This window comes from Helianthus annuus, chromosome 3 (assembly GCF_002127325.2).
Source record: "Helianthus annuus cultivar XRQ/B chromosome 3, HanXRQr2.0-SUNRISE, whole genome shotgun sequence".
NCBI classification, from domain to species: domain Eukaryota; kingdom Viridiplantae; phylum Streptophyta; class Magnoliopsida; order Asterales; family Asteraceae; genus Helianthus; species Helianthus annuus.
Window position 1 is genome coordinate 108,612,831 of NC_035435.2, and position 16,663 is coordinate 108,629,493.

The following is a 16,663-nucleotide window of genomic DNA, read 5'->3' on the forward strand; positions in this document are numbered from 1 at the left end:
ATAGATTGGTAAAAAGATCAAAGTGTCCTTATATAAATAAACTTAACTGAAAATTTGAACTTTGTTAGTGCTAAAGGATGAAAGATGTAACGAGTTTTCCAAATAAAGGATTGTGACTGTAATTATTGAAGTTAAAGGTTATTCCTTACAATCCAGCACAAACATAAAAGACGAAAAGTATATTTTACCCTAAACATTATTACTATTATTATTGTAGGCCCATCCTCAATGGGCTGATTATGGTTACTATGTATCTACATTCTTAAGAGAAACAACAAATACAAACATTACTATTATTATTGTAACTAGAGGCCCATCATCAATGGGCTCATTATGTTCACTGTGCCAACACATTTTTAACTTTCAAACAAAACGACTCAAATACTCATCAACCGTAGTATATTTAACATCAGGATATAACTCTGAAGCCTCAAACCCGAATGATGGTTCAATCTCAATGTTTATTTGATCACCCTTTACAAAGACCGTGTGCAAGATTGACAGCGTCAAGTTGTGTGGAAAAGGAGATTCTGCAGGATTGGAAAATGAACAAATAGTTTATATACATTCAACATTAACTGAAAAAGGTAGAATATTTTGTTGTTGTATTTATCCAACTTACCCTCTATGTTTTTCAATACTTGATCTTCAGATAGATAAACCTTCTCCAATGTTTTGCCAATCTTTTTCTCCCACAACGACACAAGTTCGTTGAATGAGTATATGTTACCCGGAGGATTTATGTAGACACTTTTATTGACGGTTCTTGGGTCATCAACGGTTTTAATGGTGTAGGTTGCAATGTCATGTTCTTCATTGAAAACAGCTACAATATAATAAATTAATTAGAAACATTCCTAAAATAATAATGACACATGATCATAATGCTCGAATAATCGATAACTAAATAAACGAAATCGAGTTTACCTTTCGCATTTCCATCTCCTAAGCTAACGACTTTGTCCCTTGGGGGAGCGGTGACCCCAGACTGAGCCAATGTTGGAAGCAAATAACCCGCAAAACAGTGGGAATTTACATATGTATAAGGGATTTTTTCAGCCTCAATGGCTCGGCGAATCTGAGCCTTGGTTGCCCAAACCGTTTTGGCCGGTCCCACGGCGTGTGAACGATCCGCATCGTTTCCAAACTCGGATGGATAAAATTTCTTGTTAATTACAAAAAGAAAGTTAGAATTCATAGTTACATTTACACTACTTAATTAGTATATTGTTTAGTTTAAACTCTAAAACTAAACAAAGTTAACCATTTTAAAGTTAGACTGCAATTATGAGTTGTGTTATTATCAGTTATAAGAAACTTTCTGTGATCAAACAATGAATTTGATATACTATTTACAAATTTCACATTCTGACCCACAAAATCCCCAAATGAAGAATATATATTCTTTTAGAGTAAACTGCCAAAATGGATTAGTACTGGTATTGGATTTAACCCGTTGCAATCTGTTACAAACATAAAGGACGAAAAGTGTAATTTACCCATTCTTTTAAGTAGGAATGAGATTAGTAATGGTATTGGATTTAACCCGCACCGTACTTGTACCAATACCGAAATTTAGCTAAAATTAAACTGAATAACACCGTATATGTTCGGTCGATAACAGTATGGTACAGTACCATTAAAGTCTCCAACCTGTACCGTACCACATAGTACCGTTGAGCAAAACTCAAAATCGAATACTGTACCGTATATGTTCGATTGGTACCGATATTCAGGACTAAATTTCTTATCCCTACTTTTCGGTATGGATGAACACTTCATTACCGATACCGAAAAATACCAGTACTGTACCGATGGAATGCTACTCAGTAACAATAAAAAATTCAATAGATCTAAAAGTATAATGAATACCTTGATATTACCAGCTTCTTTGATAGCAGCAACGATTCTGACTTGATCGACAATTTGCGTTTGAGCTAATCCTACGGCCGAGATCACTACATCAACCTGCTTTATGGCATTGATGAGCCTCTCGTGATCATACAAATCGCCCTGAAAAAATTACAACATAAAAACGGATCACTTAAACAAACAATTTCTTTTAAAATATTGGATCATGTTATAACATTAGTAAACTGGTAGTACAATAGAGTCATAAATTGAATTTTTACTAACAGGGATGATAGTAACGCCGGAGTTCTTAAAGGAGTCGATAAGTGAAGATTTGGAAGGATCGGAGAGTGTGGATTCCCGGACGAGGACGAACGTGGGATGACCCGCGTTCGCGCTGGCTTCCACAATGAATTTTCCGATGTAACCGGTTCCTCCGATGATCAGAATCTTACTCTTTTCCGTCATTTTTTTATGTTGATTTTCCGGTGATCGGAGATTGTATAGAAGAGTCAACGGCAGCTAAGACTATTTTATGAGAGTAGTTGTGTAGGGTGTGAGGTGTCGAAACTTGAAAGCTTATGAGCCAGATATGGTCAATTTAGAGTTTTTCCACTTTTCTTAGAAGGTGGGGTTTGGGTTGGGGCTTTGGGTTGGGGCTTTGGGTTGGGGCTTGGGTTGGACATTTGGTGACACATGTAAAAGAAGCCAGCTCACTGCCAGGTTACGTGTCCGTAGGGTATGGCGGGGCGTGGGTTGGGTTTGGATTGAGTGCACCGCGTGGCATAAATGTTTTAAAAAATACAAAAAAATTATAAAAAATCACACAACATTTATAAAAAAACCTACAACTTCATTAAAATTTTAAAAATTACATAATCCTAAAAATTACATAATTTCTAAAAGTTACAAAATAAAAAAACCTAGAGCGTTAAAAAAATTTCAAAAAGGTCGATCTTGTCGAACGCCTTGTTTTCCTTACCTCGAAACTCTATGTTCGCCACCGCCACCCGGTCCTCGTGGCTTAACTCGCCACCGGGAACCGCTTCGTAGTAAGCCTTGAAACGCTCAAGCTTGGGCCGTAGCTCGCGCCATTTATGTTGGCACGCGTTGAGGTTGTGGCGGTCGTTACCGACGTTATGTCGGTCGGCCGCGAATGCTTCCGCCCAATATTTTGTTTGGCCCGGTGGCCGCCCCTTCATAGCGTCGACGACGCTAGTTACGAGTGCCATTTTTTCTTGACGGGTCCAGGATGCCATAGTGGTGTTGGGTTCGTCGGATGGGGGGGACCAGCAGGGTAGCGGGTTCAAGACAGTGGGTGTAGCCGGTGTTTTGGTTCGTGGGATGGGGGGAGCGGTGGGGTTGGGGTTGCAATATATAGGGCCTTTGGGGGACCCGGGTGACGGTTATAGAAGATGGGGGGATGGGGGGGGACCAGTTTGAATTTTAAAATTCAAAATTTTAAAACAATTGCCTGACGTGGCGGGTGATCCAATGAGAATAAGCTTGCTCGCTTCGCCATACCGCCCCACGCCCGGCTTGAAAGCCAAGCCCCAAGGGGCCACGCCACAACCCAAGCCCACCCGGGGTGGTGACTTGGGCGTTTTCCCCCGACCCACGCCTAAACTCCCGCCCCATACCCCACGGCCTTAAGGTGGTACTATAGAGTTTTTCCAAAATTCTTTTAAGGTATGCTATGTGACATTTGAAAGACGTTAAACTCGTCGCGTTGCAACGAATTTCTTTTATTATTTAGTCTGTGTTTATATGTGTTTTGAAATCACTACGACTACGTTGTGAACGGAACTGCTAACAAGAATAAAAATAAAATTTAGAAAAAAAAACACTTAAAGATAACCGAAAGAAAATCAACAAAAAAAGTGGTATGGTAAAGATGTTGTTCGTATGAAACCTGTGGTCAGAGATGAGCAAATGGTTCTGGGTACTGGTACCAAATTTGCCGAACCAAAAGATCTTAAGTACTAATTCGGTACCGACTTTTGATGTTCCTGGTACCGGTTCACTACCGTTTTTTACCTTCATAACCGGTACCGTAACCGGTATTTCGGTATCAGTACCTGATGAAACAGTGGTTAAGCACTGTTTCATCTTTGGCGCCCACCGCTACTCTTAGCACTTTTTCGCATCTCTTTCTTTCTTGAGATCATGTCTGATCGTCCAAACAATGCTACCAGGGAAAGCTTGAACCCGCAAACCCAGGACCTGTGGGGACTACTCCCCCAGCCCAAAACGCTGGCCACATAGGCACATCCGTAGCAGGGGGCGCTCCCCCCCGCATTCGCATCAGATTTTTCACAGTATGCTACTGTGATACCTCCAGGCATGGATCTCCATGCCTGGTATTGCCAACAACAAAATATGCTGGCCGCAGCATACAATAGAGCTTGCGCTGAACCGCAAATTCCTGGTGGTCCCACCCCCGCACCACATACACCTGTGGGTCGTATCTTGCAATACGACGGCAGGGTCCCCACACACCCAGCCTCTCGCAGAAGGCACGAGGAACGCGGTTCCTCTTACTACGACGTCCGCACGCTCGATTAGGACGATTCCACGTATGTGTCCCGCCGCAGGGGCCCAATACATAGCCGCCTAGGCCCTAATGGCGAAAATAGGCGGCAATCTGCAGCCCACCGCGACTCCGGCATCCATAGCCATCTGGGACCACAATCCCATAACGAAAGGTATGGTCGTACCGACCCGTACGACCATACATATTGCGGGGAATCCCACACAACTAACAGCTGACCGGGAGGACACAATTACGTTCCTCCTACGGAACCTCGCACTACATACCTCCGCGCTACTAAGCGCAACCAAACCCAGGCGTACAGACCAAAATCCGCGGCCCAAAACTTTAAATTTGTACCGGAGATTGCCCACGCCGATGTCACAACGACTAAATTCCCACTAACGATTGGGAAGTACAATGGTTCGTCCGACCCGGATGACCACATGAACATTTTCATCGGCACGGGGTGCAATGGCAAGTGGGACGAGTCCACTAGTTGTCATTTCTTCCCCCAGACCCTTACCGGTCCGGTGAGGGCTTGGTTCGATTCTTTGCCAGTGGGATCACTGGCTTCATTTGAAAACCTGCAAGCAAAATTCCTTGCACATTTCAGCCAGCAGCGACGTCACAAACGAGATTCCATGGACGTCATAAACATCTGGCGCGGAGACAACGAAACTCTGGAGTCGTTTGTCGTCCGCTACAATAAAGAGTGCCTCGAGATCGGCGGAGTAGCAGATCAAATGGCACGCAACCATTTCATTCGGGCCGTCAAGGACGATGAAAAGGTTATGACCATCTCAGGCAAGGAGGGCTTGCCAGAAAGGTGGGACGGCGTCATGGCCGCGGTCAAGACATACGCCCAAACTCAGCGGTCTCTCAAACCGCACACGGCCAAGGCACAGCCCCAAGCGTAAGGTCAATCCTCCCGCCAAGACTCTAAGCGTAATAACAAGCGCAACCGGGACACGTGGAATCGTGGCAACGATTACAAACCATACGTCCCACGCAGCCACCAGCCCGACCCAAGGGCAACGATCAATGCCCAGCGTGACAACCGGGCATCCAAGAAAGAATCCCGGGACCGTAATTGGACCGAGTGTGACAACCGGTGATTTACGGCTCTTAATTACGTGATTAACAGGTGATTAACGCGATAATAAATAGTGTTTACAGCACAAATTAACTTAATTAGGCCTTTGGAGTGCCTAGGAACATTTATCCGACTTTACAGTACGCGTATGAAGATTCGCGTTGAATCTTCGGAACATCAAACGACAACGAACTGATACCGTACAAAATACAGATACGTCGACAAGTATAAATGTTACACGAAAATTTTATGCTTATGAAATAAATTTTGTGAATTTATTGGGCTTTCGTGCGACACAAATGCAAACGTGGACTAAAAACGCGACGGTAGGAAACGCATTGGCAACGAAACAGAAGCGACGGAGACGCCTGTCACCTTTGAAACTTACATTTTACGCTATATTTAGCTCCGTAATAAAATTTTAGTAACTACAGTCAAAACCGGATTGAAAAACGGATTAAAGACGGCAACGATATAATTTTTAGCGATTATTACCGTAATCGACGAACGAACGCGTCACACGACAAAGGCCACTATTATACGCCTTTTAATTTTACAATTTTATTCATTCGACACTTATGGAGTTTGGGTTGCGATATCGGGTCTCGTAGAAATTACGGGTCACTTAAACTCGGGGATTGGGTTGGTGGGCCTTGGGCCCAAGCCCAAAGCCCACTAACTAAAACTCTAAGTATATATATATATATATATATATATATATATATATATATATATCTTAGTGTACCTTATCCTTCATTTGGGAAAACCTCAGGCAAACATACATACACACAACCAAACTGTATATTTTGGGTTGCTTGAAGATCTATACAAAATCTCTATAAAATCTCTACAAAATCTCTACAAGAGATCTTGTCTCAAAGGATGAAACATCTAAAATCTATAAAGATCCATGCCTGATTTTATCTATATACTGCATACACACATACAAAAAAAATCAAAGGAACTATCCTTATCATCTCTCTCTCTCGATTACATTAAAACACAGGGAAATCCCCATCTTCACAATTCAAAACACAGACATACCCTCCTTTCTTTCCCCTTTCTCTCTCGGTCTGTACATCAGACTCAAACAAACACCTCCCCTCATCACCTAAACCCACAATACACACAAATACCCACTGTCAATCTCTCTCTCCCTCAAATCTCCGGCCGGCGACATCGGCGGAGCTCCAACGGAGATGAGGAGCGGCGCCGCCGCTCACGACGGCGGCAGTGGCAGCGTGGTGGAGGTTCTAACGACATCCTACGAGTTCCGGTAAGGAACCTCTCCATTTCATTTATTTTTTTCCCTCTTTTGAAGACTTGCTGAAAGTAACAAGGTCGTTTTGTCTTCTGATGATGGAGATGATGATAATGTTAGAAGCTGTTGATAATGGCTGATAGTGGCCGTAGACACGGGTGGCGGTGGTTATCGTTGTTGTTTTCCGACAAGCTCCGGTCCGACCGTCGCCGACAGCAAGCTCAGTTCAGATTCAACTCAGATTACAGTTGGGTTAAGTCTCGTCTCGGGTTCCGGGTCAGTTTTAGATCTCGGTCAACGATGGTCAAACGTGGTCAACGCTGGTCAACGACTCGGTTTCGGGTTCTTACGGTCAGATTATCGGTTCAAGATTTTGGTTTGGGTCGACTCGGTCAAACTGAGTTAACTCGGTTAAACCTGGTCAACTCACTGAGTCAACTCAGCCGGTCAACTCAGTCAAACGTCTCGACACGAAAGATTTGGTAAAGATAACGACGCGTTTATAATTTTGATAATTATATTTAACGATTGTTTTATTTCCGTGATGTCGAGCTCGAACCGAATAGAATAGTATTTAGTTTACGTTTTTATCATTCTTACAAAAGTCATATATTGGTAAATTGATGATTGATTTTTTTGAAAAATAACGACAACTTGTGTTGTCAGGGGCGTCCAAAAACAGAGGAAACTCTGGCCCTTTTTTGAGAAAATCCGTAAAACTAACGTGTTTTTATTTTGAAACGAAAACTATCAAACTCAAAACGATTATTATAAAACAAACACAAGTGTATATTACTTCCGCAGACACTTTATAACTTAAAAAAACGTCAATGACGCAAACTATTATACAAAATAAATATAGTTATTATTATATTTATTCCAAACGTTAAACTCGAATCCTTTTATAAATAAATATAGTATATATATTTATTTCAAATATCAAGCGACACGAATTCTTTTTAAAAAAATAAATATAGTTTTTATATTTATTTCAAACATCGCATAACACGAATTCGTTTTATAAAAAAATATAGTTTTTATATTTATTTCAAATATCGTACCACACGAATTCCTTTATAAAAATAAATATAGTTTTATATTAATTTCAAATTTCAAACAACTCGATCATACTTTCGCAAAATAAATATAACTTTTTATATTTATTACAAACGCCGAAACGATATATACGTATATTATGGAAAATATATACAAGACGCAATATATAATACAAGTTTATTATATATAACTTTCATACGAATATTCTTACATACACATACGACTTCTCGGGATGAAGAAGCGATCTTATCGCTATATTTATATATTCTTATATAAATATTTATATATTTTAATAATCTCTCGAGAACTAAGTCTTCCAAGACTTATTAATTACTGAAAATAAACAAACTAAATAAAGTTTAACTTAATCGTTTTCATTAAGTTAAGGACTTACCGTCGAATCGTTCGGCTAACGATTCGGTAGAGCTCGGTGACACGTAGTATAGCTACTGCGTTTATTTAGAAACTTATAAGATATTCCGTGTTAGGAATATTGTAGAATGCACGCTAGTGAGTCCCATCTTGGAAACGACATCACGAAGTCGTAATTAGCTAGCTTTGCACATGGAAATTCAGGTGAGTTCATAACCCCCACTTTTTACGGTTTACATTTTTATAAATGTTTTCGGGGGTGGAAAGACATGCAAGTTTTGCGAAAGTAAACAATTTTCTCGATAAACGAAAACTCATTTCTAAACCGCGTTACGAATGGACTTCAAGGAACTCAAATGGTTTACGAACGATTTATACTGAATATACCGGTTTTATAAAACAAATGCGTATTTTCGAAACGTGAATGATTTTCATGATTAGGGACGGGATTGTCCTAGTTATAATAATGGGATTGGGTCGGTCTGCGTACGTAAAACGAGACAACCCAGTGAGTTCATGTTCCCCTTTTCTTTAAACTGTTTTGTTTATTTAACTTCAGGGGTGAAATACATGTTACAAAATGATTACATACAATTACAATGGGTATGGTTAGCCTAGGAAAGTACAGTAGATCATGTGAATGGGTAGGCGCACACTTAAGACCATTAATCCTCGTATAAGGACCGAGGGGCATGAGTGATAGATCTATTTGGGTGTAGCGAGCCCACTCCCATGAGGACCAGGGTGGCCCATAGGGTGACAATGTCTTACAGCCGGAAGCCCGGTACAAATTTGCTAGGTTTGAGCCTTCCTACGCCGTCACACATGCCAGTGGCCTTGCAGACCATTGGTGATCTGTTTCCTTGTTTGCTTTCATACCGGGGTTTTACAAATTACATACCATGTTTTATACAAATTCAAAGCATAGGATTATGCAGGCATGAAGTCAAAGTCAGGGTGGGTATTGACAGTTATACAAACTTTACAAATACGAGAGTTTACAAATACATGGTTTTACGAACATAATGCATTTCAAGTACAAAGTTTCCATATAAATTGACAAGAAAATGATTTCTAAATTCGTTTTCTCAATAATATTTCACAAACCGGTTATTCAAAAGGTTTATCTCAAATCTTTTACAAACAAACTATGAACTCGCTCAACTTTATGTTGATTTTTCGCATGTTTATTTCCCAGGTTACTTTTCAAAGTTATGGCACGGTTGGTATAGGAGAACCGTTGGAGATTCGAATACTTAGTGGGCGTTCGTTTTCTAGAAGTCTTAGCTTATTTGCTTCCGTTGTTCAATGAAGATACCAGTGCAGTCACGCCAGCTCTGATAATTTCGGGGTGTGACAAATTGGTATCAGAGCTATAGGTTACAGCGAATTATGTTTCTGTAGAGATACCTAGGCTCTAACCTCACTTTCCTCTGGGGACTTAGACTATTATGACTTCGAATACATACAGAACGCCTAGTACTCGAATATGGGTTCCAACCGTCGCCAAGAACAATGAGTCAACTGTTTTGATTTTAAACAAGCACAAGAGTTGCATTTGATACACGATACACGAAACGATTACATACAGTAAGCAAAACCTTGAGAGTTTTGATAACATGCATTTAGGACCTTCGGAAACTTGTGTTGAAGTTCATTAAAGGTCATCACGTAGGAACCGCAAATATTAATTCGGGCACACACTATTATCCATATTGCCTATGATATTTTAACTTCCCGAGCGGGCAGCCTACGCCTAACGAAACGCTAGTGCACGAGAATACATGGAACTTAAATTTTACGTCAACGGATGTCGGAGTACATCACATTTTACGCGGAACGAAACGCTAGTGCACAGGTATACGTGAAACTTAAGCTATACATCAACGGAGGTTGAAGTACGACACATACGACTATCGAGGCGAGGCCTTTGAAAAGACACGATGGCGCAATTCAACAACGACGCTAGATTCCTGTCAGCAGGAGAACTAACGATCAGGAAGCGACAACTCGTCACGCGATCCTGAAACGGCACGAAACACGTCAAGGAGAATACACATGACCCCGTATTCCCCTTTTCTCGCTAACGACGAATACGCTATGTTCGACATTCCATGGTAATGTCACCTAACAACCGGTCAGCACATGAAACCCCAGGTAAAGTCCTTAAATTTCTTTCATTTGAAATTTTGACTTTTGCATATAGTGAGTAGATTTTCACATCTCCACTCCTCTTAATGGTCATTGTATCACGATCATTTCTTTCATTATAGCGAATACTCATTTGCTTCATTTCTTGAAAATTCATATGTTACGCATGCATCATTTGTTACGCATGTGGTTTCGTTTTGAATAAGCGTTTCATCAAAGTTCAAATATTATTTCGCTAAATCTAATTATCGATTTGTGATTCGAATGACCCGCATTATTGTAATTGTTGGCTCCTTTGTTATCAAGTCAACACATTTTCTTGAAATTTCTTTTCTTTTCAAGTTACATACATGGTTTTTCGTTATGACCATGCCGAAAGTTTTCTTGTCGATACATGTATTTATTGTCGGCTTGCGCCGAAACTCGGTTCAATTGTTTGAAGTTGTTCATTACACATATTCAATTCAAAGTATCATATGATGTATTGGGAGCATCATATTCAAATCAATTTTTAACGAGCACTTTAATTGTTCCGAGTCGTAGTAGACTTGTTTGGTCTACGACTCCATTAAGTTGTTTGTTGATTCCGACACCATGTGATGGTGATTTTCATTAATTTGAAGCTTGCGCTAATCTCGTTTACAAATATCATGCACGGATTTAAATTATTTATTTATTGATTTGTTTTAAATCCGCATTGAATTATCATATTAAAGCAGTCTTAACACAATCGTGTGTTAAGACAATGGTACACAAATTCAATTCTATATTTCGATGTACCTCCTAACGGTTCTTTCATTATCGATCGAATGTTTTGCGATATTCATTGCTGTCTCATCTTCGATCGAAAACATTATTTCTTTGATGTTCCATTTTCAATTGAAAATCCTATGATGTCATTTGAAACGAACTTTCAGATTCACTTTATTGCGCTTTCATTTGATTTCAAACACGGTGAGCTTGTTCGGTCACCGCTATTGTTGAATTGCTTCATTCACTACGACACCTTGTGGTGTCGATATAAACTTGTAGCTTGGGCTAATCATAATCGAGCGTTTCATGCAAAACACATGTGATACTTGTTCGATCACCCCTATTATTGAATTGTTTCATTCATTACGACACCTTGTGGCGTCGGTATAACTTGCAGCTTGTGCTGATCACGATCGAGCGTCTCATGCAAACTGTTACATTTGAGCTTGTTGATTCTAAGGTCATCCAGTGGGTGTTATTGCTTCTAGAACATATTTACATGTTGTAAACGTTCATATGGAAATCGATTGGTCGAAGTTCCTGTTCATTGTTGGATCTCTGTTAACTTAGTCACACTAGTGACTGTATTTATACGTCTTGTTTCCTTTGACATCAACTTCTGAAACACATTTATTTTAAACCGTTGGGTTCTTATGGTTGAGGAATGTCCTTGAATTCCCATAATTCGAATAGGTCATGATTCGATTTCGTGGTCATCCACTTTGATACTATTCGTATTTACCTACACATAACGTAACTCTACGGAGTTAACATAGTCTAAATTTCGAGGATGAAATTTCATTAACAGAGGGAGAATGTGACAACCGGTGATTTACGGCTCTTAATTACGTGATTAACAGGTGATTAACGCGATAATAAATAGTGTTTACAACACAAATTAACTTAATTAGGCCTTTGGAGTGCCTAGGAACGTTTATCCGACTTTATAGTACGCGTATGAAGATTCGCGTGGAATCTGCGGAACATCAAACGACAATGAACTGATACCGTACAAAATACTGACACGCCGACAAGTATGAATGTTACACGAAAATTTTATGCTTATGAAATTAATTTTGTGAATTTATTGGGCTTCCGTGCGACACAAATGCAAACGTGGACTAAAAACGCGACGGTAGGAAACGCATCGGCAACGAAACGGAAGCGACGGAGACGCCTATCACCTTCGAAATTTTACATTTTACGCTATATTTATCTCCGTAATAAAATTTTAGTAACTATAGTCGAAACCGGATCAAAAAACGGATTAAAGACGACAACGATATAATTTTTAGTGATTATTACCGTAATCGACGAACGAACGCGTCACACGACAAACGCCACTATTATACGCCTTTTAATTTTAAAATTTTATTCTTTCGACACTTATGGAGTTTGGGTTGCGATATCGGGTCTCGTAGAAATTACGGGTCACTTAAACTCGGGGATTGGGTTGGTGGGCCTTGGGCCCATGCCCAAAGCCCACTAACTAAAACTCTTAGTGTACCCCATCCCTCATTTGGGAAAACCTCAGGCAAACATACATACACACAACCAAACTGTATATTTTGGGTTGCTTGAAGATCTATACAAAATCTCTACAAGAGATCTTGTATCAAAGGATGAAACGTCTAAAATCTATAAAGATCCATGCCTGATTTTATCTATATACTGCATACACACACATACAAAAAATCAAAGGAACCATCCTTATCATCTCTCTCTCTCGATTACATTAAAACACAGGGGAATCCCCATCTTCACAATTCAAAACACAGACATACCCTCATTTCTTTCCCCTCTCTCTCTCGGTCTGTACATCAGACTAAAACAAGCACCTCCCCTCATCACCTAAACCCACAATACACACAAATACCCACTGTCAATCTCTCTCTCCCTCAAAATCTCCGGCCGGCGACACCGGCGGAGCTCCGACGGAGATGAGGAGCGGCGCCGCCGCTCACGGCGGCGGCAGCAGTGGAGGTTCTAACGACATCCGACGAGTTTCGGTAAGGAACCTCTCCATTTCTTTTATTTTTTTCCCCTCCTTTGAAGACTTGCTGAAAGTAACAAGGTCGTTTTGTCTTCTGATGATGGTGATAATGATAATGTTAAAAACTGTTAATAATGACTGATGGCGGCCGTAGACACGGGTGGCGGTGGTTATCGTTGTTGTTTTCCGACAAGCTCCGGTCCGACCGTCGCCGACAGCAAGCTCAGTTCAGGTCCAACTCAGATTACAGTTGGGTTAAGTCTCGTCTCGGGTTCCGGGTCAGTTTTAGAACTCGGTCAACGACGGTTAAACGTGGTCAATGCTGGTCAACGGCTCGGTTTCGGGTTCTTGCGGTCAGATTATCGGTTCAAGATTTTGGTTCGGGTCGACTCGGTCAAACTGAGTTAACTCGGTTAAAACTGGTCAACTCACTGAGTCAACTCAGTCAACTCAGACGGTCAGCTCAGTCAAACGTCTCGACATGAAGGATTTGGTAAAGATACCCGAAATGGCTGAGGAGAGCAAAGGTTCGTTTATAATTTTGATAATTATATTTAATGATTGTTTTATTTTCGTGATGTCGAGCTCGAACCGAATAGAATAGTATTTAGTTTATGTTTTTTTATCATTCTTACAAAAGTCATATATTGGTAAATTGATGAGTGAATTTTTTGAAAAATAACGACAACTTGTGTTGTCGGGGGCGTCCAAAAACAGAGGAAACTCTGCCCGTTTTTCGAGAAAATCCGTAAAACTAACGTGTTTTTATTTTGAAACGAAAACTATCAAACTCAAAACGACTATTATAAAACAAACACAAGTGTATATTACTTCCGCAGACACTTTATAACTTACAAAAACGATGATGACGCAAACTATTATACAAAATAAATATAGTTATTATTATATTTATTTCAAACGTTAAACTCGAATCCTTTTATAAATAAATATAGTATATATATTTATTTCAAACATCAAGCAACACGAATTCGTTTTAAAAAAAATAAATATAGTTTTTATATTTATTTCAAACATCGCATAAGACGAATTCGTTTTATAAAAATAAATATAGTTTTTATATTTATTTCAAATATCGTACCACACGAATTCCTTTATAAAAATAAATATAGTTTTATATTTATTTCAAACTTCAAACAACTCGATGATACTTTCGCAAAATAAATATAACTTTTTATATTTATTACAAACGCCGAAACGGCATATACGTATATTATGGAAAATATATACAAGACGCAATATATATAATACAAGTTTATTATATATTACTTTCATACGAATATTCTTACAAATACATACGACTTCTCGGGATGAAGAAGCGATCTTATCGCTATATTTATATATTCTTATATAAATTTTTATATATTTTAATAATCCCTCGAGAACTAAGTCTTCCAAGACTTATTAATTACTGACAATAAACAAACTAAATAAAGTTTAACTTAATCGTTTTCATTAAGTTAACGACTTACCGTCGAATCGTTCGGCTAACGATTCGGTAGAGCTCGGTGACACGTAGTATAGCTACTGCATTTATTTAGAAACTTATAAGATACTCCGTGTTAGGAATATTGTAGAATGCACGCTAGTGAGTCTCATCTTGGAAACGACATCACGAAGTCGTAATTAGCTAGCTTTGCACATGGAAATTCAGGTGAGTTCATAACCCCCACTTTTTTCGGTTTTACATTTTTATAAATGTTTTCGGGGGTGGAAAGACATGCAAGTTTTGCACAAGTAGACAATTTTCTCGATAAACGAAAACTCATTTCTAAACCGCGTTACGAATGGACTTCAAGGAACTCAAATGGTTTACGAACGATTTATACTGAATATACCGGTTTTACAAAACAAATGCGTATTTTCGAAACGTGAATGATTTTCATGATTAGGGACGGGATTGTCCTAGTTATAATAATGGGATTGGGTTGGTCTGCGTACGTAAAACGAGACAACCCAGTGAGTTCATGTTTCCCTTTTCTTTAAACTGTTTTGTTTATTTAATTTCGGGGGTGAAATACATGTTACAAAATGATTACATACAATTACAATGGGTATGGTTTGCCTAGGAAAGTACAGTAGATCATGTGAATGGGTAGGCGCACACTTAAGTCCATTAATCCTCGTATAAGGACCGAGGGGCGTGAGTGATAGATCTATTTGGGTGTAGCGAGCCCACTCCCATGAGGACCAGGGTGGCCCATAGGGTGACTATGTCTTACAGCCGGAAGCCCGATACAAATTTGCTAGGTTTGAGCCTTCCTACGCCGTCACACATACCAGTGGCCTTGCAAACCATTGGTGATCTGTTTCCTTGTTTGCTTTCATACCGGGGTTTTACAGATTACATACCATGTTTTATACAAGTTCAAAGCATAGGATTATGCAGGCATGAAGTCAAAGTCAGGGTGGGCATTGACGATTATACAAACTTTACAAATACGAGAGTTTACAAATACATGGTTTTACGAACATAATGCGTTACAAGTACAAAGTTTCCATATAAATTGACAAGAAAATGATTTCTAAATTCGTTTTATCAATAACATTTCACAAACCGGTTATTCAAAAGGCTTATCTCAAATCTTTTACAAACAAACTATGAACTCGCTCAACTTTATGTTGATTTTTCGCATGTTTCTTTCCCAGGTTACTTTTCAAAGTTTTGGCACGGTTGGTATAGGAGAACCATTGGAGATTCGAGTACTTAGTGGGCGTTCGTTTTCTAGAAGTCTTAGCTTATTTGCTTCCGTTGTGCAATGAAGATACCAGTGCAGGATCTCACGCTTTACTGTGAGTATCACAAGGACTCGGGCCATACAACCAACAACTGCATTAGTCTCCGGCTGGAGATTGAGCGAGCCCTGAAGGAGGGGAAGCTGCAACATTTGTTGCCAGCTGCGCAAAAGCAAACCAAGCGCATCACCCCCCATAACGAGGGCACCTCCACGGTTAAAAGGACCATGTATGTGGCCTCAACCCACATGATCAATGGAGGACGTGGAAAGCCACGCAAGGCGGCAAGAAGACCGGACAATGACTGGAAAGACGAACCAGTCGTCTTTCCAAAAGTCCGAGTCGGACTGCGCGACAATCGAGCCGTCGTCATTACAGGCTACCTGGCTCATTATTGTACGGGGCGATTATTTATCGACCCGAGCAGTACTTCCGACATTATATATGAGCAGTGCTTCAACCAATTTGATCAGGAAGACAAGGATCGGTTGCAGCCGGTAGATTACCCTTTGGCTGGATTTGCGGGGGAAACCGTATTCCCCCTGGGCCAAATCACTTTCTCCGTGCGCCTCACCAACGGAAGGCACACGCGAATAGAGGAGGTAAACTTCATGGTTTTACCCCACACCTCCAGATACGACGTACTTCTCGGGAGAGAGTCACAAGGCGATTTCAACATGATTACATATGTCCCCCACTCTGCCATCGGTTTCCCAACCGAGACGGGGGTCGCGATAATCTATGCCCGCAGAGAGGTTATGTCCACGGACGAACTACGTCCAACAAAAACGGCAAGGCTCACCCCCAACACCCAACCGGAGAAGTGGTTTCTTAACGCAAGATACC

At 40.2% G+C, this 16,663-nt stretch overlaps 1 protein-coding gene across 1 annotated transcript; it reads right to left on the bottom strand.

Moving 5' to 3' along the window:
• Positions 1 to 270: 270 nt before the first annotated feature.
• On the bottom strand, positions 271 to 2,448 carry LOC110929534 (isoflavone reductase-like protein). Its single transcript, XM_022172689.2, has 5 exons — positions 2,137 to 2,448; positions 1,873 to 2,013; positions 928 to 1,165; positions 623 to 826; positions 271 to 530 (listed from the first exon to the last, which is right to left on the bottom strand). Exons 1-5 carry the CDS (start codon positions 2,317 to 2,319, stop codon positions 364 to 366), a joined length of 933 nt encoding a protein of 310 aa, XP_022028381.1. The 5' UTR covers positions 2,320 to 2,448; the 3' UTR covers positions 271 to 363.
• Positions 2,449 to 16,663: the final 14,215 nt, after the last annotated feature.